Here is a 23,844-nt window from a genome sequence, read left to right on the forward strand (position 1 = left end):
TCGTGAGGGTACGAGTGCATGAGAGATTGTACTCGGAGTAAAATCCTAGTTTTAGGGTTTTACTGTAGCGGCACTGTAGCAGTTACTGTAGCGTACTGTAGCAGTCGACTGGTGTATGGACCAGTCGACTGATGCACTGTAGCAGATAGCCGTTGAGAGAGCCGTTGGGCTGGCATCAGTCGACTGGTGCAAGGACCAGTCGACTGGTAACGGGCAAATCAGGTTCTGATTTGTTCCAAGCTCTATAAGAAGGAGCTTGGTATGGTCGGCCAAGGCGACGAAATTAGACTTGGTTAAAGCCTAATTAGTAGTCACAAGAGTGCTCAAGTGTTTGTGGAATCCAAGAGGTCTTGGTGTGTTGTGGTGAGGTTTCTCCACCCACAAGGAGCGACTTGAGATAGCCGGAGGTTGCCGGGGGCTAATCCACCGACGGATAGGGATCGTCCACCTTACGGACAGCCGTGGAGTAGGAGCATCATCTCCGAACCACGTTACATCGACGTGTATTGGTTTGCTTGTTCTTTTCTTTGTCTTTAGCTTTCGTATTCGTAATTAGTATTTGTATTTCCGCTTGCGCACTAACGAATACGTAGGAAGCGAGTTATTGGGGGCGCCGTCCATTCAACCCCCCTTCTAGCCGGCCACCGATCCTTCAACAAATACCTCAAGACTTGATTTGTCATTTTTCTTTGAGGCATTCCTAGGCATGTGTCTAGTTGATTTGAGATTCCTACCTAGGTTTTCCTTAGCCTTAGATGGGTTAATTCTAGGGTTGGCTTTCCTAGTGTTATCCTTATCTAGGCTCACATGTTTGGCACCTAAGCATGTGTATCGATTTCTATAATTATCATGCTTATCATTATTGTCAATTGCAATCAAACTGCTAGCATGCATCTTACTAGTATTGCAATAATGTGCCTTAGAGATTACCTTAGGGTTTGCCTTAGCTTCCCCTATCGATGTGCTTGATCTCTTGTCCTTGTAAGATTGCCTCCCCCTCGGACATTGGCTCCGATAATGTCCCCTTCGCTTGCATTGGAAGCACACCACGTGCTCCTTGCCCTTACGTGTTGGGACTTCGACTTCCTTGACTTTTGGTGTCGGTGGAGTCTTCCTAATCATCTTTGGACACTTACTCTTGTAATGTCCATACTCCCTACACTCAAAGCACATTATGTGTAATTTATTTGAAATTGAAATGCTTGAGTTACCTAGGGTTGAGGATGGATGAAGACTTTCTTCTTCATCCCTTCCGGAGGTAGAAGCTTCTTCCTCTTGCTCCATTCTTGAAGAAGAACTCTCCTTCTCTTCTTCCTTAGATGTTGAGTAGCCCTCAACTTCTAATTCCTCTCCTTCATGATGTGAGCTACTTGGCTCACTTGACTCCTCTTCATGGCTTGAAGTGGAGTTCCCCTCATGGAACTTAGCCAAGTTGTTCCACAACTCCTTGGCATTGTTGTATCCACCTATCCTACACAAAACATCATTAGGTAAAGAAAATTCAAAAATCTTCAATACCTCATCGTTGACTAGGGATTGGTGGACTTGTTCCTTGGTCCACTCCTTCTTCTCTAGGGTTTCTCCTTTCTTGTCCGTCGGAGGCTTGAAACCTAATTGGACACAACTCCAATTCTCAAGATTAGTCATAAGAAAATATTTCATTCTTACCTTCCAAAACGCGAAGTCGTCGCGATCGTAGAAGGGTGGAATGGTGATGTCATCTCCGAGTTGATCCATCTCTAGCTTGTGCTCCCTCAGGTGTTAATCCGGCGAAGAGCGACCTCAGCTCTGATACCACTTGTTAGGATCGATGGTCGCGGCTAGAGAGGGGGGGTGTGAATAGCCGACCCCAAATCTTCGCGTTTCTTCCTACGATTAGGGTTAGTGCAGCGGAAATAACTAAATAGAAATGCAAAAGGAGAAGCAAACCTCAACACGAAGATGTAACGAGGTTCGGAGATGATACTCCTACTCCTCGGCATGTCCGTAAGGTGGACGAAGCCTATCAATCCGTCGGTGGATGAGTCCCCGGATAACCGGCTAATAAATACTCCTTGTGGGTGGAGAAACCTCGCCACAAACTTTGCAACAGCAATACAGGAGTAGAAAGCAGCAAGAAGCAAAGTACAATACAAATGTATGAAACACCTTCGCTTACTTGCCTTCTCTTCGACTGGATGAAGCAGCAGCTTCAAGCGACGCCTACAACAGCAGGAACCCAGCCGAAAGGAAGCTCACGCGAAGCTTCAAGCAGAATCGAGCTCAGCAAACTCAAATCACAGCAGTAGAACTTGCAGCAGCAAGAAGAAGAAGAGCAAGAAGAAGTCACTGCACAGTAGAAGCCCTCAACCTCTTATACCTGCATCCACCTGCGAAGAAGAGAAGACAGAAGACTAGCCGTTGTGAGCCAACGGCTAGTGCCAGACCGATCAGGCATCACCCTGATCGGTCTGGGGCTGATCTGATCGGTCATGGGGACCGATCAGGCTCTATGCTGATCGGTCCCCAGACCGATCAGCACACTTCACAGAGAGTTGCCCAACTCTCTGTGCGTGCCCTGATCGGTCCCGGGGACCGATCAGGCTTCATGCTGATCGGTCCCCAGACCGATCAGTAAGCTCACAGAGGCACTGATCGCTTTCTGATCGGTCTCCAGACCGATCAAGAAACCACAGTATCACTGGATCGGTCACCAGACCGATCCAGGTCTTGGTTTTTGCCCAAACCAATATCCGATCAACCTTGACCTATTGGTACATCATGCTTAGCATCCGGTCACTCCCTTGACCTGCTAAGACTCCCCACCAAGTGTCCGGTCAATCCCTTTGACCCACTTGGACTTTTCTCTTCGTGTCAAGTATCCAGTCACTCCCTTGACCTACTTGACCTTCTCAACACCAGATGTCCGATCACCCTTGATCCATCTGGATTTTTCCTTGCCCGGCTTCACTCACCAGGACTTTCCAACTGCCTGGCTTCACTCACCAGGACTTTCCCACTGCCTGGCTTCACTCACCAGGACTTTCTCCAACTGCCTGGCTTCACTCACCAGGACTTTCACCAACTGCCTGGCTTCACTCACCAGGACTTTCACTTTCACCTAGCTTCACTCACTAGGATTTTCACCTGGCTTCACTCACCAGGATTTCCCGACTGCCTGGCTTCACTCACCAGGACTTTCCGAACTGCCTGGCGGTTTCACTCACCAGGACTTTCCGAACTGCCTGGTTTCACTCACCAGGACTTTCCGAACTACCTAACATCCCAGTTAGGACTTCCCAGTCAAGTATCCGGTCAACCTTGACCTACTTGACTCTTCTTCATCCAACCTGATCAAACCCTGATCAGTATCTCTTCGTATGGACAACTGCACCTGCATTGTCCATGTTTACATGTCTTTCTGTATTGTCAAACATCGAAACCATGACCAAGGTTTACACTTGGTCAACTAGGTCAACCTTGACCTACTGGAAATTGCACCAACACCAATCTGCCTGCATAATATACGGTCGATCGGCTAAATATCCGGCCAATCGGCTAAAAAAATTCGACCAAGTTATATTTCAGGAGACAACATTATTAGGGAATTATAACAGATTGTCGGAATAATAACTATTCATCAGAGAACATTCTTCGATTACAACATATGCATTCAATGGAACCCTTTTATGAATGTGACTATACAACTTCTATCATTTCTACGGAGGTTACACAAGACTGTTCATATACATATAACAGAAGATTCCTAAGAGGATAACCATATAAATTCCAGCATGTACACCTTCCATTATCCGACATCACACTAAATATTCATTGTCATCTCATTATTGCGGAGTTATGAGAGGTGATATAAAAGGAGGGGGTTCCCTCTGCTAGTGAGAGACGATTGACATACTATTGCATAACATTAATCTTTGCTACACTCACTCAGTTTTACTACTGACTTGAGTGTCAGAGGGCCTATGCGAGGGATCCCTTCCTTGATTTTTGCCCTAATGTTTTGTTGGATCTTTCGGGTGTGCACAGAGAGGAGCCAAAAGGAGTGTGAGGTGTCATCGTCTCTCCCTAGCGAAATCTTCTCTAGGTCAATAGCGGTGCCATCTTTCCTAGTGCGTTATCTCCACGGCTTTCAGATAGGATCACCCTTGAACATAAATTTGAAACACTATGTTTCGAGCAGTGATTTTTTTTTTTAAAAAACAATCATTAAAAAAAAAATCTATTGCTACGTTATGACAATCAATCTTTACTATGTTGATGAATAATATTCTGAAATAATTGCTACACTATAGTAATCGATTTGGTATAGTAAAAAAAAGATAAAATAAGTATGTGGTGTATCATTTGGTAATTTTGAAACTTATTAGATATGTAATTTGATTATTTAGAAATTTTAAATAGGTGGTTCAGTGATTTACCATTTTTATTAAATCATTGGGTCATTTCTCGGCCGGCCAGACTAGGCTACAATTTGGTTCAAGTGAAACAATCCCAAAACTCAACCTGATCCAATTCACCATGATTGTTTGCGCGGTTATCCTAATTCTCTCCTTGCATCCTCTTTGATTCTCGGAGTTCACTCATTCTCATCTTCCATGGCTTCTACGCTATCTCACTACCTTGACCGCCTTCAAACTTTGCATCACTCTTTAAGCATAGCTTGAGCAAATCTGACTCGCTAGTAGAGATGTTCATGATCGTAGATGGTAGGTGGAGCGGACAGGGAGGTTTGATGCTCTTAGATGTTAGTATGTCCAAGTACTCTTTTAGACCACCCTCTTGTTGATCTAGTTGTTGACAAAGTGATAGGAACTAGTGTAAGTACCCCGTAGTAGTTTTGATGTGATCAACTAAGTTAAGTTAAGTCCTATTGTGGTTTGATGTCTGGTGTCTAAGTATGCAGGAACTTAGAAGAATAGGAGATCAATCAAAAGATGCAGCTAGCGAGAAGGATGACATGAGAGAGAATCGACAGACTAGGTGCGTTCGAGAGACGAGGCGCTACGGAAGGGTACACTAGCAGACGAGAAGGAGGCGCGCGATGTTTTCAAGGGACGAGAAGTTGGAGTGGAAGGTTGCTTGAGAAGGATGGAAATGAGTTCGGGTGAACCCTATTCCAGATGGACGAAATCACCCAAATGAGCGGCGTCAGAGGGAAAGACCCGGACAAAAAATCAACTTCAAGTTGACTGGAGTCCTGGTGCTTGGACCAACTTGGTCCAGCTGGGGTGTCTTGGCAACGCACACCCGTGCCAAAGCGGTCCGGGCGCCGGGAACCCTTTCAAGTGACTGGACCAGAGATTTTATCTAGATTTGTCATGACACGATCCGTTGCAACGTCGATAAAGTTTTATCCACATCCAGGCGCCTGGAACCCTTCTAAGTGCCACGATCAGGGCTATAAATACAACCCTGATTCCAGTAACTAAACACAACACTTGTAAACATTCTACTTTCAGTTTAGCTTTGTAATTGAGTACTTTAACTATTGTAAGAGGTTTCTCCGCCCAAAGGAGACTTTAGTCGGTATTCAGCAGGGTTCAATCGATTGAGACTCAACTTCAATTGATTCAAATGCTAATTTTGGTTGGTAAAACTTATTTTCAGCATTTTTAGTCTATCAAACCACTCCTAACCCCCTTGGAACATGTTTGTATACATTTAAGGGGGTTTTTGTTGGTTAATCCTAGGAAAACGTACCGGTTCCACTATACAAAAATTTTTATACAAGTGTCGAACCTTTCCTTAAATAACCTATTGTGTTCTTTAGAAGTTAAATAAGGAATCGCAGACGGAACTTAACATCATTGATTCCAAATTTAACTTATCTGTTCCTAATGGTTTAGATTTGAATCGCAAGCGGAACTTAACACTATTGATTCAAATTTACCTAGGTTATTAATTCCATAAATATTAATTTCCAAAATTGGCTTCCAGGACTGCATGGCGAGGCACATGACCTTCTTGGATATGGGAGCAACCACCACCGCCTAGGCAAAGCCTTTTAAGGAAAGCTAATATTTATTTCCTTAAATAACTCTAGGTTAACCAAAAAGAACAATCGAATCACAAATTCAAAAAAGAAGAAAACACAAAATCGAAAAATAATTTCGATAAACTAGATCTAATTGCCTCTTGTATTTAGAATTCACACAAAGAAAAATAACTAGTATGATGCGGAAGAAAACTACTAGTTATACCTTCTCTTTGTAAGCTAACGACCTCGAGATCTTCTGCTGTATTCCTCGCCTCGCCTTGGACGTCATGTGGGCGACGATCCTCCAAGATGAACACCACCCAAAAGCTTCATCCTTCTTCTTCTAAAATCCGGCCACCACCACCACCAAGGAGAAGAGAGCAAAGGGAGAGGAAGAAGGGAGAGGGTCGGCCACCAAGAGATCACCCAAGCAAAAGAATAAGAGTTGTGTCTCATGAAACCCCCTCACCCCTTCTTTTATATTACTTGCCCAAGGCAAATAAGGAAAAACCTTTTACAAAAAATAAAATCATCCAAGAGTTTTTCCTTTTCCCTTTTTATTTTTCCTTTTCTTTCCTCTTGATTGAATCAATCACCAATCAATGGTTATGATCAATCTTATTTGGTTTAGGATTGAATTTGCTTTAATCCTATTGGTCGGCCCTTGCTTGGGCACCAAGCAAGGTGGCCGGCCACAATTAAAAGGAAAGGAAAAATAATTTTTTTAAAAATTTTACAAGAAGAAATCCTCTTATAAAATTTATAAGCTCTCTTTCCTAAAGTATGAGTTAAAAAAGGAAAGTTTCTAAAAATTAAAATCATGTTTTAAAATTTATAAAAACTCTCTTATAAAATTTCCATTTTTAATATGGTGATAGAAAATTTAAATTTTAAAACTTCTTTTCTTTTTTTTTTTTCTTAAACCATAAGGATGGTTAAAAAAGGAAAGTTTTAAAATATTTTAAACTCTCTATTTAAACATGTGACCTAATTCAAATAAGGAAAGTTTTAAAAATTAAAATCTCTCTTTTAAAACTTATAGTTTTCTACAAAGAGAAGATTTTAAAAATTCAAAACAACCCTCCCTTTTTGAATTATTATGGCCGACCCCTACAAGCTTGGTCACCAAGCTATAGGGCCGGCCCCTTTAAGAGGATGTGGCCGGCCATTGCTTGGTCACCAAGCAATGGTCTGACCCCCTTCTTGGACACCAAGAAAAGCCTTACATTTGGATGGACTTGAGGCTATAATGAGGCTACGACAGGGACCTAGAGGAGAAATTGGTTTTGGCCTTCCGATGAGCTTGAGTATCCCGTGTTCGCCTCGAACACACAACTCAAGTTCATCGATAATAACTCATTCCACTAGAGAGTTATTACCGCACTACCGCACCAATCCCAAATTACATTATGGGCTCCTTCTTATCATGAGTGTGTTAGTCTCCCTGTGTTTAAGATTACGAATGTCCACTAATTAAGTAAGTTACTGACAACTCACTTAATTAATATCTAGCTCCAAGAGTAGTACCACTCAACTTTATTGTCATATCGGACTAGGTCCACCTGCAGGGTTTAACATGGAAATCCTTATGAGCTCCTCTTGGGGACATTCTCAACCTAGATAACTAGGACACAGATTCCTTCTATAATCAACAACACACACTATAAGTAATATCATTTCCCAACTTATCGGGCATATTGATTTATCGAGCTAAACCTCACCCTTTGATAAATCAAAAAAATAAATATTAAATATATGTGCTTGTTATTATATTAGAATTAAGAGTACACACTTCCATAATAACTAAGATTTAGTTCTTTTACTAAGTCAGTACAAAAAGAACATACCTAAATGATCCTACTCAATACACTTAAAGTGTATTAGTGTAATTTATTAGTTAAGATAAACTAATACTTAATTACACTACGACTATACTGATAGTTTGTTCCTTTCTATCTTAGTCGCGAGCAACTGTTTATAATTTATAGAGAACCGACAACATGATCTGCTGAGTGTGACACCACACTCCATGTTGTCTACTATATAAATTAATTGAACAATTACATTTAATAAATAAATGCAGATATTGACCAATGTGATTCTTTTATTTTAACAAATAAATGTTTACAAAAGCTAGGCTTTTAGTATACACTCCAACAATTTTCATGATGAAAACAAGGATGGATTGGTCAAGGAATACTAAGTAGAGGTTTAGGTTGAGGTTTGGTTTCAATATTGAATTTTTGAACCTTAAAACTTCTAAATTTGGGTTTCCTAAAGGTTTAGGGATTCCAAGTCATTGTTGGTGCAATGACAGAAGTTATATGCATGTCTTTAAGGTGAGTTATTCTTTAAGGACATGAAAATATATTTTTCATACACCTTGGAAGGTGGTTAACCTTTTTTAGTAAAAATGCTCAAGTTTGGACATTTGAATGTAATGGAGAGTGGATATCTTCATTATTCAAGTGGTATATGCTCACGGATGAGCATTTGATGACAATGAAGGGTATGGAACGTTCATTTGAATTGTGTGTGAATATACCAAATGGTATATGCTCAAGGATGAGCGTTAAGAATAATGAAGGGTATGAGACCTTCATTATTATGTTGTGAACAACGAGTGAAGTTGTAAACAACGTTAGGTAACTCTTCAGGGGGAGAGTTTTGATGTGTGCTAATAGGGGGAGAATGTGTGGTTAAGTTAGATCTTCATTGCCTGAAGTGGGAGTTTGCCCTCTGGGAAAGGGGAAGAATGAAGGAAACCACCATTCATATATTGGCATGAAGGGAGTTGAGGCTATGGGATTAGCCTAACTTAAAGGTATTGTCAAACATCAAAAAGGAGGAGATTATTGGTGCAATATTCCCTAGGGTCAAGGTTGATCAGGTTGACTAAGCTTGAGTTGGCTCAAGCTCAAGTCTTGATGCTTGAGTTTCGATATTTGACAATACATGGAGACAATACATGGAGATTGCAGGTGCAATTGTTCATGTGGGGAGATTGTGAAGGAGACTCAAGTAGGTCAAGGTTGACTGGATACTTGACTGGAAAATTCTGGTGAGTGAAGCCAGGTGAAAGTCTTGGTGAGTGAAGCCAGACAGAAGGAAAATCCTGGTGAGTGAAGCCAGGCAGAAGGAAAATCCTGGTGAGTGAAGCCAGGTGAAAGTCCTGGTGAGTGAAGCCAGGAAGAAAGAAAGTCCTGGTGAGTGAAGTCAGACAGAAAGAAAGTCCTGGTGAGTGAAGCCAGACAAAAGGAAAATCCTAGTGAGTGAAGTTAGGTGAAAGTCCTGGTAAGTGAAGTCAGACAGAAAGAAAATCCTAGTGAGTGAAGCTAGGTGAAAGTCCTGGTGAGTGAAGCCAGACAAAAGGAAAGTCTTGGTGAGTGAAGACAGGCATAGGAAATCCAGATGAATCAAGGTTGATCGGACATCTGGCGTTAGGAAGTCCAAGTAGGTCAAAGGGATTAACCGGATACTTGGCACGAGGAAATCCAGATGGGTCAAGGTTGACCAGACATCTAGTAGAAGTCCAAGTGGGTCAAAGGGATTGACTGGACACTTGGTAAGGGAATTCTAGCAGGTCAAGGGTGACCAAACGCTAGACATGATGTACCAACAGGTCATAGTTGACCGGATGTTGGTTTAGGGGACTTTGGACTTGGTTTTGGACAAAAACCATGAGCTGGATCGATCAGCCGATCGATTGGCTCATGCCCAATCGATCGGCTGATCGATTGGGTGAGGCCCCGCGACAAGACTCCTCCCAATCGATCAGCTGATCGATTGCGAGAAGCTCGCGATCGCACAGAACAACTCTGGATCGATCGGCCGATCGATCCAGAGCCTCCAATTGATCAGTCGATCGATTGGGAGCTGCGATTTCGCGCTATAAGCACTGGATCGATCGACCAATCGATCCAAGCAATTCCTGAGAGCATAGAGGCGCTTTGGATCGATCGACCGATCGATCCAAAGCCTCCCCAATCGATTGGGAGCAATCCAATCGATTGGGATTTGACCGTTGACGCTGGATAAAGACGTTGGCGTGCGATTTTGTCGATAGAACTTACAGAACTTCCACGACTTTCTTCCACGCGACTACAGGCGATTTCTAAACAGCTTTCTTCTTCACTCTCACGCCAGTTCTTGAAGGATCTTGGAGGCACGTCCAAGTCAAGAGGTGAGAATATAACAAGAAGAAGAAACTAGAGTTAGAGTTTCTTGTGTAAATCTTATAAGCTTTCCCTTGTATTTGCTTCTTTTTATTTCTTGTTGTATCGAGAGTGTTGTAAGGCTTCTCCGCCTTCGATAGTTATCGAGAAGGAGTGTTTTCATAGTGGAGGGTGCGTGAGTGTGTGGATCCTTGGACTAGTCACCTCTTCTTGAGGTGGATACCAAGTAAGTCCTCAAGTTAGCGTTGTTGTATTTGTTTTCTTGTATTTTCCGCTGCACATCATTGAAGAAACAAGCAACGTCAAACACGAGATCGTGCCGAGCTATTCACCCCCCCCCTCTAGCTACATTTCGGTCCTAACACGTGCCAGCTATCTGGTCGATCCGTTGGCGTAGCTATACTTCGTACCAGCTATCTGGCTGACCTGTCGACCTAGATGGATTTCGTACCAGCTATTCGATCGGCCCGTCGACCTAACTGAAGATTTAGAGATTAAGTCTTGGGGGAGGGTATATTTTTTTAAAATCATGTACTTACTATTTGTTTTGTTAATTAGTTTTGGTTTATCCTAACTTTATTTGGGGTTGCTCACATCAAAAAGGGAGAGATTATAAGTACCCCGTGATAGTTTAGATATGATCAACTAAGTCAAGTTAGGTTATGTTGTTGTTTGATGCCCTGTGTCTAAGTATGCAAGAACTTAGGAGCATAGGAAGTCGAACAAAAAACACAACTAGCAAGAAGAACGACACAGGAGAGAGTCGACAGGCTAGGTGCGTCCGAGGGATGAGGCGCTGCGGAATAGTACGTTGATGGACGAGAAGGAGGTGTGCAACCTTTCCGAGGGACGAGAAGTTGGAGCTGAAAGTTGCTCGAGAAGGCCGAAAAATGGGTTCGGGTGAGTCCTATTCCGGATGATCGAAATCACCCAAGCGAATGGAGTCAGAGCAAAAGACTTGGACGAAAAGTCAACTTCAAGTTGATTGGAGTCCAGGTGCTCAGAGCCATTCTGACCGCTCGGATTAGCTTGGTCTAGCCAGGACGCCTTGGCAACGCATTCCTGTGCGAAAGCGATCCGGGCCCTCGAAACCCTTCCAGGTGCCTGGACCAGAGATTTTATCCAGATCCATTGTGACATGATCCGTTGGGACGTGGATAAAGTGTTGGGGTTGCAAGGTTGTAAACATAGTCCCATATTGAAAACACATGGAAAAGATCATGGGTTTATAAGAGAAAGATATCTCCATTGGCATGAGGCCTTTTGGGTAGAGCCCAAGAGCAAAACCATGAGGGCTTGGGCCCAAAGTGGACAATATCATGCTATTGTGGAGATATCTAAATTCTTTTCGATCCTACAATTGGTATCAGAGCCCGGACTGCCAGAAGGTTTAACCGCCGACTGTGCACAAGAGCTATGGTCTGATTGAACCATGTGAGTACAATATTGACCTCGAACAAAGAAAGTGGGGGCTCCTATGTTCGGATCAAGAGGACCAGACACCAGGCAGGAAGTCCTAGTAGGTCGGGTGGACCGAGGGGCAGGAAGTCCTAGTTGCGGCTAGGCAAGGAAATCCTAGTAGGTCGGGTAGACCGAGGGGCAGGAAGACCTGGTGGGTCAAGGATCGGACGTGGGAAGCCCATGGTCCTTTGTTTGAGGGGGGGATTGTTGGGGTTGCAAGGTTGCAAACATAGTCTCATATTGAAAACACATGGAAAAGATCATGAGTTTATAAGAGAAAGATATCTCCATTGGCATGAGGCCTTTTGAGTAGAGCCCAAGAGCAAAACCATGAGGGCTTGGGCCCAAAGTGGACAATATCATGCTATTGTGGAGATATCTAAATTCTTTTCGATCCTACATAAAGTTTTATCTACATCCAGGCACCTAGAACCCTTCCAAGGATCCCAATCAGGGCTTTAAATACAACCCTGATCCTAGTAGTTAAACACAACACTTATAAGTTATAAACGTTCTATTTTTAGTTTGGCTTTGTAATTGAGTGTTTTAACTACTGTAAGAGGTTTCTCCACCCGAAGGAGACTATAGTGGGCTTTCAATATATTGGATTAGTAATCTTCTTATTACAAACCAAGTAAAATCTCTGTACCTCTTTTTCTTGTTAATTTACTTGTTATTTCCTTTTTTGTACAAGTGTTTATGTTGATAAAAGTAAAGTCGAGAAAGGTGTTCGTTTTTTTTTTACTTCAGGCTATCCACCCCCCTCTAGCCAGCCATAAGAGACCAACAACCCGCGGCTTATCGTGTGGAAAAATCGAAGGAAAGAAAATAAAAAGGAGATAGGATGATCACTTCGAGGGGATCTGTTTCCAATAATCAAGTGAAATTGATTTAAAAAAATTACTTGTCTTCCAAAATTACATAATATCTCTTTAAATAGGTACACCTATATTACCTTTTCAAAAGAAAAGGTCTAAAAGAAAAATAAAATAAAAAAATATTTTTAAGAGAAAAGGTCTACCTTAACTAAAACTTATTTTAGAAAAAGAAAAGATCTAAAACTTATCTTTAGAAAAGGAAATAAAGTTAAAGGATTTATTGAATATATCCATTAAAGGATCCTATCATTCCACCTCCCTTCAAAATAACCTTGTCCTCAAGGTTGTTTAGCAATAAACTCTAGAAATTTTTCTTAAATTGTACCATGATCCGGTAAAGAGATATAAGGGGGAGGGCTTTTTTGTAAAAAGGGGTTTTTTAGGTTTTTTGTTTGGGGATTAAGGGAAGCACACGGAAGAGAAAGAGGAGGAGGCGGCGGCGGCTCGGGTTCGAAGAGGAAAGGGGGTTTCCGCCGCCAGAGAGAGAGAGAGAGAGAAAGAGGAGGAGCGTTCCTCTATCACCGCCACCCGCAGTCAGCACTGCCTCCGGCCTCCTCGCCGGCTGACGCTGCCAAAGGACCGGACTTCCGCCTCTCCTTCTCCTCCTCTCGCCATAGCCACCGCCGGCAGCCACCGCTGCCCTCTCCCGCGGCCACAGTCGCCGCCGGCAGCCACCGCTGCCCTCTACCGCGGCCACAGCCGCCGCCGGCAGCCACCGCTGCCCTCTCCCGCGGCCACAGTCGCCGCCGGCAGCCACCGCTGCCCTCTACCGCGGCCTCAGCCGCCGTCTTTAGTAGATATCGTCACCTTCCAGGTAGCCACAGCTTGGTACTAGTTGGGTCATTCCGGCCATCGCGCCGAGGTATTTTACTTTTTGCATCATTATTATCATTGTGGGTTATTGGGCTTATCCGGCCTGCGTGCCGAGTTCCGGCCTGCGAGCCGTTGTGGTATCCCGGCCTACGTGCCATCTTTTGGATCCATGCCGCACTGGATTCCGAGTTATCGCCCGCGGATTCGGCTGCCCGACCGACTTGCATTCATCCACCTCACCGGAACCAGCTCACTGCTCCATCCGAGGGCGCCCCCCTGGGCCAAGGTACGTTCTCGTACCTTTTCTGCATTCAGTCAATATTCTATTATTATCCGGATATTTATGCATCTGTGGGATTCGCCTCGAGCACCGAGGTACCAGAGACCGGGGGAACCCGGTCGCTGGATACAGGTACAGTTGACCGGAGGAGGACTTCTGACGATCTGGTCAACGCAGCGGACAGATCACCACCGGGTCAAGAGGATGCGGTCAACCCTCCAGACACGTCACACCGGCAGGTTCGTCTCCTCAGCTTCTAGACAGGATCAAATTGGCGCCGTCTGTGGGAACGCGCCTGATCTGGAACGTGAAGATGAACGATGCCGGATAGTTCTGCCATCCTCATGATCACGGTCAGTTTTTCTGGTATTTATCCTGTCAGTTATATGATCTGTATTAGTGCCGAAGGCCCCCGAGCCGTTCGGCCGGGAGGTTTATATCCGAGCCACGGGCTCGAAGCCGAAGGCCCCCGAGCCGTTCGGCCGGGAGGTTTATATCCGAGCCACGGGCTCGAAGCCGAAGGCCCCCGAGCCGTTCGGCCGGGAGGTTTATATCCGAGCCAGGGGCTCGAAGACGAAGGCCCCCGAGCCGTTCGGTAGGAGGTTTATATCGAGCCGGGCTCGGCCCCAAGCCGCGCGGAGGTTTATATCCGAGCTTGGCAGAGGAAGTCAGTGTATAAGGCTCTCGTGCCGAAGGCCCCCGAGCCGATCGGTAGGGAGGTTTATATCCGAGCCACGGCTCGAAGTCGAAGGCCCCGAGCCGTTCGGCCGGGTTTTATACGAGGGGGCAGGAAGCCACCCGCGCCGATCAGGATGTAGAGGGAGTTGCCTGGAGCGAAGGCCCGAGCCGTTCGGCGAGGTACATTCTAGCCGTGGCCACCTCGATGATTAAGGCCCCGAGCCGATCGGCCGGAGGTTTATATCCGAGCCACGGCTCGCGGCCCCGGCCGGGAGGTTTATATCCGAGCGGGGGCTCGACCCCCGAGCCGATCGGCCGGAGGTTTATATCCGAGCCACGTGCTCGATGCCGTTCGGCCGGGAGGTTTATATCCGAGCCAGGGGCTCGAAGACGAAGGCCCCCGAGCCGTTCGGCCGGGAGGTTTATATCCGAGCCACGGGCTCGCAGACGAAGGCCCCCGAGCCGTTTGGCCGGGAGGTTTATATACGAGCCCGTGGCTGCCACGGGCTCGATGACGAAGGCCCCCGAGCCGATCGGCCGGGAGGTTTATATCCGAGCCACGGGCTCGCAGACGAAGGCCCCCGAGCCGTTTGGCCGGGAGGTTTATATACGAGCCCGTGGCTGCCACGGGCTCGATGGCGAAGACCCCGAGCCGATCGGCCGGGTTTGAATTAGCCCTCAGGGCCGTCTAGCCCAGACGTTAAACCGTAGAGTCGAACCGGCGACTATAAAAACCCCGGCTTGAAGACCGTCTAGCCCAGACGTTAAACCGTAGAGTCGAACCGGCGACTATAAAAATCCCGGCTTGAAGACCGTCTAGCCCAGACGTTAAACCGTAGAGTCGAACCGGCGACTATAAAAACCCCGGCTTGAAGACCGTCTAGCCCAGACGTTAAACCGTAGAGTCGAACCGGCGACTATAAAAACCCCGGCTTGAAGACCGTCTAGCCCAGACGTTAAACCGTAGAGTCGAACCGGCGACTATAAAAACCCCGGCTTGAAGACCGTCTAGCCCAGACGTTAAACCGTAGAGTCGAACCGGCGACTATAAAAACCCCGGCTTGAAGACCGTCTAGCCCAGACGTTAAACCGTAGAGTCGAACCGGCGACTAGCTTGAAGACCGTCTAGCCCAGACGTTAAACCGTAGAGTCGAACCGGCGACTATAAAAACCCCGGCTTGAAGACCGTCTAGCCCAGACGTTAAACCGTAGAGTCGAACCGGCGACTATAAAAACCCCGGCTTGAAGACCGTCTAGCCCAGACGTTAAACCGTAGAGTCGAACCGGCGAATATAAAAACCCCGGCTTGAAGACCGTCGAGCTCCGACGTTAAAAATCGAGAGTCGGGCCGGCGACTATAAACCTCCCGGGCGACTGACCAAGAGTCGGGACGCAGTCGGGCCGGCGACTATAAACCTCCCGGGCTGAAGACCTCTGCATGGACCAGCATATCATATATTCTATCTCCCCTGTTCGGGGTCGAGTTATCACCGAAGGCCCCCGAGCCGTTCGGCCGGGAGGTTTATATCCGAGCCACGGGCTCGAAGACGAAGGCCCCCGAGCCGTTCGGCCGGGAGGTTTATATCCGAGCCACAGGCTCGAAGACGAAGGCCCCCGAGCCGTTCGGCCGGGAGGTTTATATCCGAGCCACGGGCTCGAAGACGAAGGCCCCCGAGCCGTTCGGCCGGGAGGTTTATATCCGAGCCACAAGCTCGAAGACGAAGGCCCCCGTGCCGTTCGGCCGGGAGGACCAGTGTATCGGACCAGTATATCATACACCTATCTCCCCCGTTTGGGTCGAGTAGCCGTCGCGAGCATCTATCTCCCCCGTTCGGGGTCGAGCAGTCCCCGCGGCCCGGCATCTATCTGACCGATCGACGTCACCACGGTCGCACGCGCGGCATCATCCGCTCGGCATCTATCTGACCGATCGACTTCACCACGGTCGCACGCGCGGCATCGTCCGCCCGGCATCTATCTGACCGATCGACGTCACCACGGTCGCACGCGCGGCATCGTCCGCCCGGCATCTATCTGACCGATCGACGTCACCACCGTCGCACGCGCGGCATCGTCCGTCCGACATCTATCCATCCGATCGACATCATTCCGATCGCTCGTTCAGCATCATTCCAACCGCTCGTTCAGCATGGCCAACTCCTCGCTACTCGACTGCCGGTCCAGCATTTTATGTTCGCTCGTTGACCATTCTCGATGCTGCTCATTCAGCATGTCAGGCCAGCATTTCATGAGCGACTGATCGTCATTTTCTTTGTCGCTCGTTCGGTATTGTCCGCTCGCCATCTACTCACTCGATCGACATCTTTCCGATCGTCCGTTCGGCCACACGCTTGATCGTCTATCCACCCGATCGTCATCACTTCGATCGTCCGGTCAGTATCTTCGCGGCTGCGCACTCAACATCAGTGCGATTACAGACTTGGTCCGCTCTGTATCGTTACCATCTCCTATGACACCATTATTATAGCGATTGCTCAAGGGATATTATATTCAGCGATTTGGCTTTGACATCGAGAGCGGTTCAGCTCTTTGCGATTGACTGTCCAGTCAGTCGGACTCACGCCTCCTTCGACTAGACTCGAAGGGGAGGCTTGTGATCCGGTAAAGAGATATAAGGGGGAGGGTTTTTTTTTAAAAAGGGGTTTTTTAGGTTTTTTGTTTGGGGATTAAGGGAAGCACACGGAAGAGAAAGAGGAGGAGGCGGCGGCGGCTCGGGTTCGAAGAGGAAAGGGGGTTTCCGCCGCCAGAGAGAGAGAGAGAGAGAAAGAGGAGGAGCGTTCCTCTATCACCGCCACCCGCAGTCAGCACTGCCTCCGGCCTCCTCGCCGGCTGACGCTGCCAAAGGACCGGACTTCCGCCTCTCCTTCTCCTCCTCTCGCCACAGCCGCCGCCGGCAGCCACCGCTGCCCTCTCCCGCGGCCACAGCCGCCGCCGGCAGCCACCGCTGCCCTCTCCCGCGGCCACAGCCGCCGCCGGCAGCCACCGCCGGCAGCCACCGCTGCCCTCTCCCGCGGCCACAACCGCCGTCTTTAGTAGATATCGTCACCTTCCAGGTAGCCACAGCTTGGTACTAGTTGGGTCATTCCGGCCATCGCGCCAAGGTATTTTACTTTTTGCATCATTATTATCATTGTGGGTTATTGGGCTTATCCGGCCTGCGTGCCGAGTTCCGGCCTGCGAGCCGTTGTGGTATCCCGGCCTACGTGCCATCTTTTGGATCCATGCCGCACTGGATTCCGAGTTATCGCCCGCGGATTCGGCTGCCCGACCGACTTGCATTCATCCACCTCACCGGAACCAGCTCACTGCTCCATCCGAGGGCGCCCCCCTGGGCCAGGGTACGTTCTCGTACCTTTTCTGCATTCAGTCAATATTCTATTATTATCCGGATATTTATGCATCTGTGGGATTCGCCTCGAGCACCGAGGTACCAGAGACCGGGGGAACCCGGTAGCTGGATACAGGTACAGTTGACCGGAGGAGGACTTCTGACGATCTGGTCAACGCAGCGGACAGATCACCACCGGGTTAAGAGGATGCGGTCAACCCTCCAGACACGTCACACCGGCAGGTTCGTCTCCTCAGCTTCTAGACAGGATCATACCATATAACTCCCATATTGCATCATCGATAGATAAGTTGTCCCACTGAATTAATAGTTCAATTGTCGCTTGATTGTTCTTCTTTACAAGTCTCATTTCTAAAATAGCATAAGATTAAAACTTAACTTCACCATCTAAATGTACTTCAGGAAGGTATTGTTGAGGAGTAAATTTGTCGCCTAATTTCTTTTTTAAAAAGACACATGAAATGCAGGGTGTATTTTAGAATCTCGTGGAAGCTCCAAGCGATAAGCAATCAGTCGAATACACTCTATCACTTTATAAGGGCTATAAAATTTTGGTGACAACTTCAGAGAGGTTGAAGGATGAATTGAAATTTATTTGTATGGTTGAAGTCTTAGAAAAGCTCAATCTCCTATTGCAAATTCTCTTTCCAAATGATGTTTGTTGGCAAGTTGCTTCATTCTTGCTTGTGTATTGCATAAGTTGTTTTCCAAAAGTTGCAATATTTAGTCCCTTGTGCTTAGGTTTTGGTCGACTTGATGCACATTTGTTGATCCACATGTGTATGAGCTAATTGAGGTTGGTACACATCCATAAATGGCCTAATCTTAGTAGTTGAGTGGTATGTCGTAATGTACCACCATTCTACCCATGAAAGTCAATGAACCCATTCCTTGAGTCTATCACCAGTTAAGCAACGTAAATAATTCTCTAAAATCAATTAACTACCTCTGTTTGTCTATATGATTGTGGGTGGTAGGATGTGCTAAAATTAAGTTTAGTGCCTTGTAATTGAAATAATTCTCTCCAAAATTTACTTGTGAATACCGAATTCCTATCAGCGATAATAGATCTTGGTAGCCCATGTAGTTTAATTATATGATCAACAAATGCTTGAGCAACACGGACAGCTGTATAAGGATGTGTGATAATGAACAAAAATGGGCATATTTTGTAAGATGATCAACAACCACCATGATAGTGGTTTGTCCTTGTGAAGTGGGTAACTGATCTATGAAATCCATGGAAATGTTGGTCTATATTTATTCAGGTATAGGAAGGGGCAGAAGAAGACCTAGTCTTGCTACATTTTCTCCTTTGTTTCTTTGATATACATTACATTTAGCAACAAAGTTTTTGGTGTCTCTCTTCATTCCTTTCCAATAGAAAGCTCTTGAAATCCATCTATATGTGCGTAGGAAACCAGAATGCCCATCAATTGGTGAAGAATGAAATTCCTCTAATATTTCTCTTTTTTCAACTGAGTTTGTTGGAAGGAAGATTCTATTTTTATATCGTAAAATTTCTCCATCCCAAGAATAGTGGGGTTCTGGCAATGAATTTTGTAATATGCTTTGGATGAGAGCTTGTACCGCTGAATTTTCCTTTAGCTCTCTTTTTATGTTGTCTAAGTTTTTGCAAGTTACTATATTCCCTTCTTGTAAACAATTTCATAATCATATCCCAAGAGCCTCTTGATCCATTTTTGTTGATCCATATTTGAGATATGTTGATCCAAGATGAACTTAAGACTCATATGGTTAGTTCGTATTTGAAAGTGTCGACCAAGAAGATAGGGTCTCCATTTTATAACGGCATGTATGATAGCCAACATCTCTTTGCCATAAATAAACATCTGTTGATGTAGAGAAGATAGTGCCTTGCTAGTAAAAGCTAATGGTTGTCCTTCTTGCATAAGTACTGCTCCGTTTCCAACTCCAGATGCATCAGCTTCAATGATAAATTGCTTATTAAAATTAGGTAGTGCAAGAACTGGTGTTGTCATTATAGCCTCCTTTAAATTTTGGAATGTCTTTTCTGCTTCAGGACACTATCTAAATGCATCTTTCTTTAACATAGCTATTAGTGGAGCACTAATCTTTCCATAATTTTTTATAAATTTATGATAATAACCTATGAGACCTAGAAAATTATGTAATGTTTTGATATTCTTTGGGGTGGGACACTCTTTCATAACTAGCACCTTTGAGGAATCAGTAGCTACTCCTTTTTGGCTTACAATTAACCAAGATATCCCACCCTAATTGTCCCAAAGCTGCACTTAGATCTTTTCACAAAAAGAGAATGCTCATGCAAAAGAGTGAGTACTTTATAAAGGTGATGCAAGTGATTTTCGAACGATGAACTATAAACAAGGATGTCATTAAAGAAAATCAAAACAAACTTATAGAGGTAAGGTCTGAAGATATCATTCACCAAACTTTGGAATGTAGAAGGTGCATTAGTTAAACCAAATGACATGACTAAAAATTCATAATGATCATCATGAGTCCAAAAGGTTATTTTTGGAATGTCTGGCTGATGGATTCTTATCTGATGAAAGCCTGAGCGAAGATCCAACTTTGAGAAGAATGAGGAACCTCCTAATTCATTAATGATGGAGATGGGGTACTTGTCTTTTACTATAATTTTATTGAGTGTCCGACAATCTACACACATTAGCCAACTTTCGTGTTTCTTTCGCACAATCAATAATGGAGAAGAATATTGACTTACACTTGGGCGAACGATACCAGCTTGAAGCATCTCTTGTACAATCTTCTCAATTTCCTCCTTCTATTTGTAAGGGTAGCGATAAGGCCTAACATTTATTGATGCACTCTCCGATATTAGAGGTATATAATGATCATGTGAACGTGATGGAGGAAATCCCTTTGGCTCAACAAATATCATAGAAAATTTTGAAAGAAGTGCCTCTAATTCTTGGGGGATATGTGATGTACCTTTAGGATCCTTTTTGATGGAGAGTTGCATGAGAAAAATGGAGCAATCTTTCTTTAATAATCACTCTACCTAATAATTACTGATTGATGTGATAGTATCTTGTTTCTTGCCTCTGATGCAAACTTCTTTTCCTTGATTTTGGAAGCGTATTGTTAGTTGAGAGAAATTTCATATTATGTCTTCTAATGTTCTCAACTATTGTGCTCCAAGTACAACATCACATCCATCTAGGGGTAGAAGAAAGAGATCTGTGATTAATTCATAATTTGGTAAGAAAATTTTAATATTATCGCACTTTCCTGGACTTGTAAGTGATCTTCCATCCGCCACCTTAACATTAAATATAGATGCTTACTCTATTTTTGTTTAAGCCTTCTTGCCAAGGTTGAGTCTAGAAAATTGTTGATGCTTCCTAAATCTATAAGTATCATCACTGGTTATTTTTTAATGAATCCTTTTACCTTCATCGTTTGTAGAGTTTGTAGTCCTTCTAAGACATGAACTAATATTGTCATAGAGCCATTTTGTATTTTGTTGATATTATCTTATGTTTCACCTTCATTGAAATAATCTTTTTCCTCAGAGTTCTCTATTGGTTCAATCATCAGTATCTTCTTTTGCTTGCATTGATGACCACGACGCCACTTTTCATCGCAATGTCAGCATAATCCCTTCACTATTTTTTCCTTGATCTCTTTTTTTGTCAATATACGGGGTGTTGAATAATGTGATGTGTTTTCACAAATTACCTTGTTATTTCTTCTTCCTTTCTCATTAATCTTCTCTTCTTGTAGTTGTGCAGAGGATAAGGCAGCCTTCATAGTGCGAGGTTGATTCATTTTTATTTCTCATTGTATATCAAGGCGAAGTCCTTTAATAAAAGTGCATAGTAATTACTTTTCTGACCAATCACGAGTTTGATTAGAGAGTCGGTCGAATCGTCCTTGGTACTCTAGTACGGTTGTAGTTTGTTAAATTTTGGCCAATTCTCCATCAACATTTTTATAACCGGAGGGACCAAATCGATTGAAGAGTTCTTCTTTCAAATCCTCCCATTTTGGAGGTGGCATGTTTTAAGCCAGTCATACCATTGGATACGTCGCCTTCAAGGTTTATAGATGCTAATTCTACCTTTACATAGTCTGATGTGTTGTGGAAATGAAAATATTTTTTAGTCCTTGAAATCCATCCAATCATATGGTTTTTCTCCAAGTGAGGAAATTCCACCTTTAAACGTGGAAGGTTGTGCTCTCAATCTTCATTTGAGTTCGCTCTATGGTCATATTGTCGTTGTCGAGGCTGCTGATTTGTTTCCCTTTTCATTAGTATGCTTGAGTTGGAATCCACCTCTAAACGGTCCTTCAATTCTTGTATTATTGTGACTAATGATGCCACAGTTTTTCAAGTTTATCCATTCTTGTCTCATACTTAGCTTCAAATTTCAAAGCCCATTTGGCGTTAGGTTGAAATCCTCCAGCTGTCATGAGGATTTTCTTCTCTTGAAGTCAGGTTAAGACCATGTGCTTGTTGGTAGATGCGGCTTGAGGTGTTGAAGAAGTTGATGCTTGATACTATAGGGTGATGATAAATTGAATCTGGCTCTGATACCAAGTTGATAGGAGTTTGTGGCCTATCATGTGAAAAAATTGATAGAAAAAAAAAATAAAAAGGGGATAGGATGATCACTTTGAAGGGATCAACATCTAATAATTAAATGAAATTGATTAACTAAAAAAATTATTTATCGTCCAAAATTATATAACATCTCTTTAAATAGGCATTTATACAACCTTTTTAAAAGAAAAAAATTAAAAAATTAAAAATAAAAATACATTTTCAAAAAAAAAGTCTAACTTATCTTATAAAAGGAAAAGATATATGATCCTATCACAAAGATACAACATTGTGGTGTAATCGCTGGGTAAGACAAAATGATACTATTTGTTATTTGCAAGATTGGATATTTATTCAAAATATAAAATCGTTTTTAGGCGTAGCCAATTTGTGTATTTGCTTTTATTTAAATTCGTAATGGCGAGTAGGGCTGTAAATGAACCAAGCGTTCGTGAACAAGCTTGGTGTTCGGCTTGGTAAAAGCTTGTTTATGTTCATTCAATATGCACAAGATTAACTAAACAAACAAGCTTGAACAGCTCGTTAAGCTAAACAAACAAGCTTGAACCCATATGTGTTCAGCTCGTTTACGTTCGTGAACAATGTTCGTGAACAATGTTCATGAACAATGTTCAGTAATAAAATTCTTTTCAATATACTAAATAAATAATAAAATAAAATAAATAAATTTAAATTATCAAGCTCAATAACCAATCAAACAACTGAAAGTTTTAAACAATCAAACAACCTTGAATTGAGAGCTCGATAACATCTAAACAAACCAAGCTCAAACCAAGCTCAAGCCAAGCTCGAACCAAGCTCAAGCCAAGCTTGAATTGAGAGCTCGATAACATCTAAACGAACCAAGCTCAAGCCAAGCTTCAAACAAGCTCAAGCTCATCAAAAATAAACCAAGCCAAGCTTGAACACTCATTTCAAAAGCTTGGTTCATTTTAAGCTCGGCTCGGCTCGGCTTGGTTACCTTATCAAACAAGCTTGAATACCCCAAAGCTCAGCTCGGCTCGGCTCGTTTACAGCCCTAATGGCGAGGAATCGAGAATGGGAGGCTATGTCTCTGATAACTTCAATTATGTGTCATTCCTCATGCCAACCATTACAAATGTGTATAGAAACAGATACACAAATTGACCAGGTCTAAAATGTCGGCTTGTTAAAATGAACGATCTTAAATTCTAAGTAAATATCTAATTTTGTAAATAACAAACAACATCGCTCTGTCTTACTTAGCTCTTGCTTGCACCATAATGTTGTATCTTTGTCAACAAATAGATCAACAAGAGGGTCGGAAAGAGATATTGACATCTAGGATTATTGAACTTTAGGGTTGACCTGACTTTCGGGGGCCCTTGAACGAAAAGAGAAAAGTAATTTTTATAGAAAAAAAATTTATCAACGTACAATTTGAATATAGTTTAATAAAAAAACTTAAAAATCAATATATTTCATTTAAAATATGGTAAACTTCATACAAAATTTATTTATCAAGATTCTTCAAAAAGTACAACACCATACAAAATATGTTTCCTAAGTTTCTCCAAAAAGTATAATACCTGCAAATAAAAAAAAATAAGTATAAAATAATCATTAAAAAAATCTATATCTTCTAGCATTTTGA

At 43.8% G+C, this 23,844-nt stretch overlaps 1 protein-coding gene across 1 annotated transcript in view; it reads left to right on the plus strand.

Moving 5' to 3' along the window:
* The window catches only part of LOC121972762 (putative uncharacterized protein DDB_G0271982), a 30,321-nt gene extending 16,995 nt beyond the window's left edge, over positions 1 to 13,326 (plus strand). The window contains exon 2 of the mRNA XM_042524398.1: positions 12,896 to 13,326. Coding sequence (XP_042380332.1) covers positions 12,896 to 13,326 — 431 coding nt within the window. The remainder of the gene's footprint in view (positions 1 to 12,895) is intronic.
* The last annotated feature ends 10,518 nt before the right edge of the window (positions 13,327 to 23,844 follow it).

This window comes from Zingiber officinale, chromosome 4A, assembly GCF_018446385.1.
Source record: "Zingiber officinale cultivar Zhangliang chromosome 4A, Zo_v1.1, whole genome shotgun sequence".
In the NCBI taxonomy this organism is placed as follows: Eukaryota; Viridiplantae; Streptophyta; class Magnoliopsida; order Zingiberales; family Zingiberaceae; genus Zingiber; species Zingiber officinale.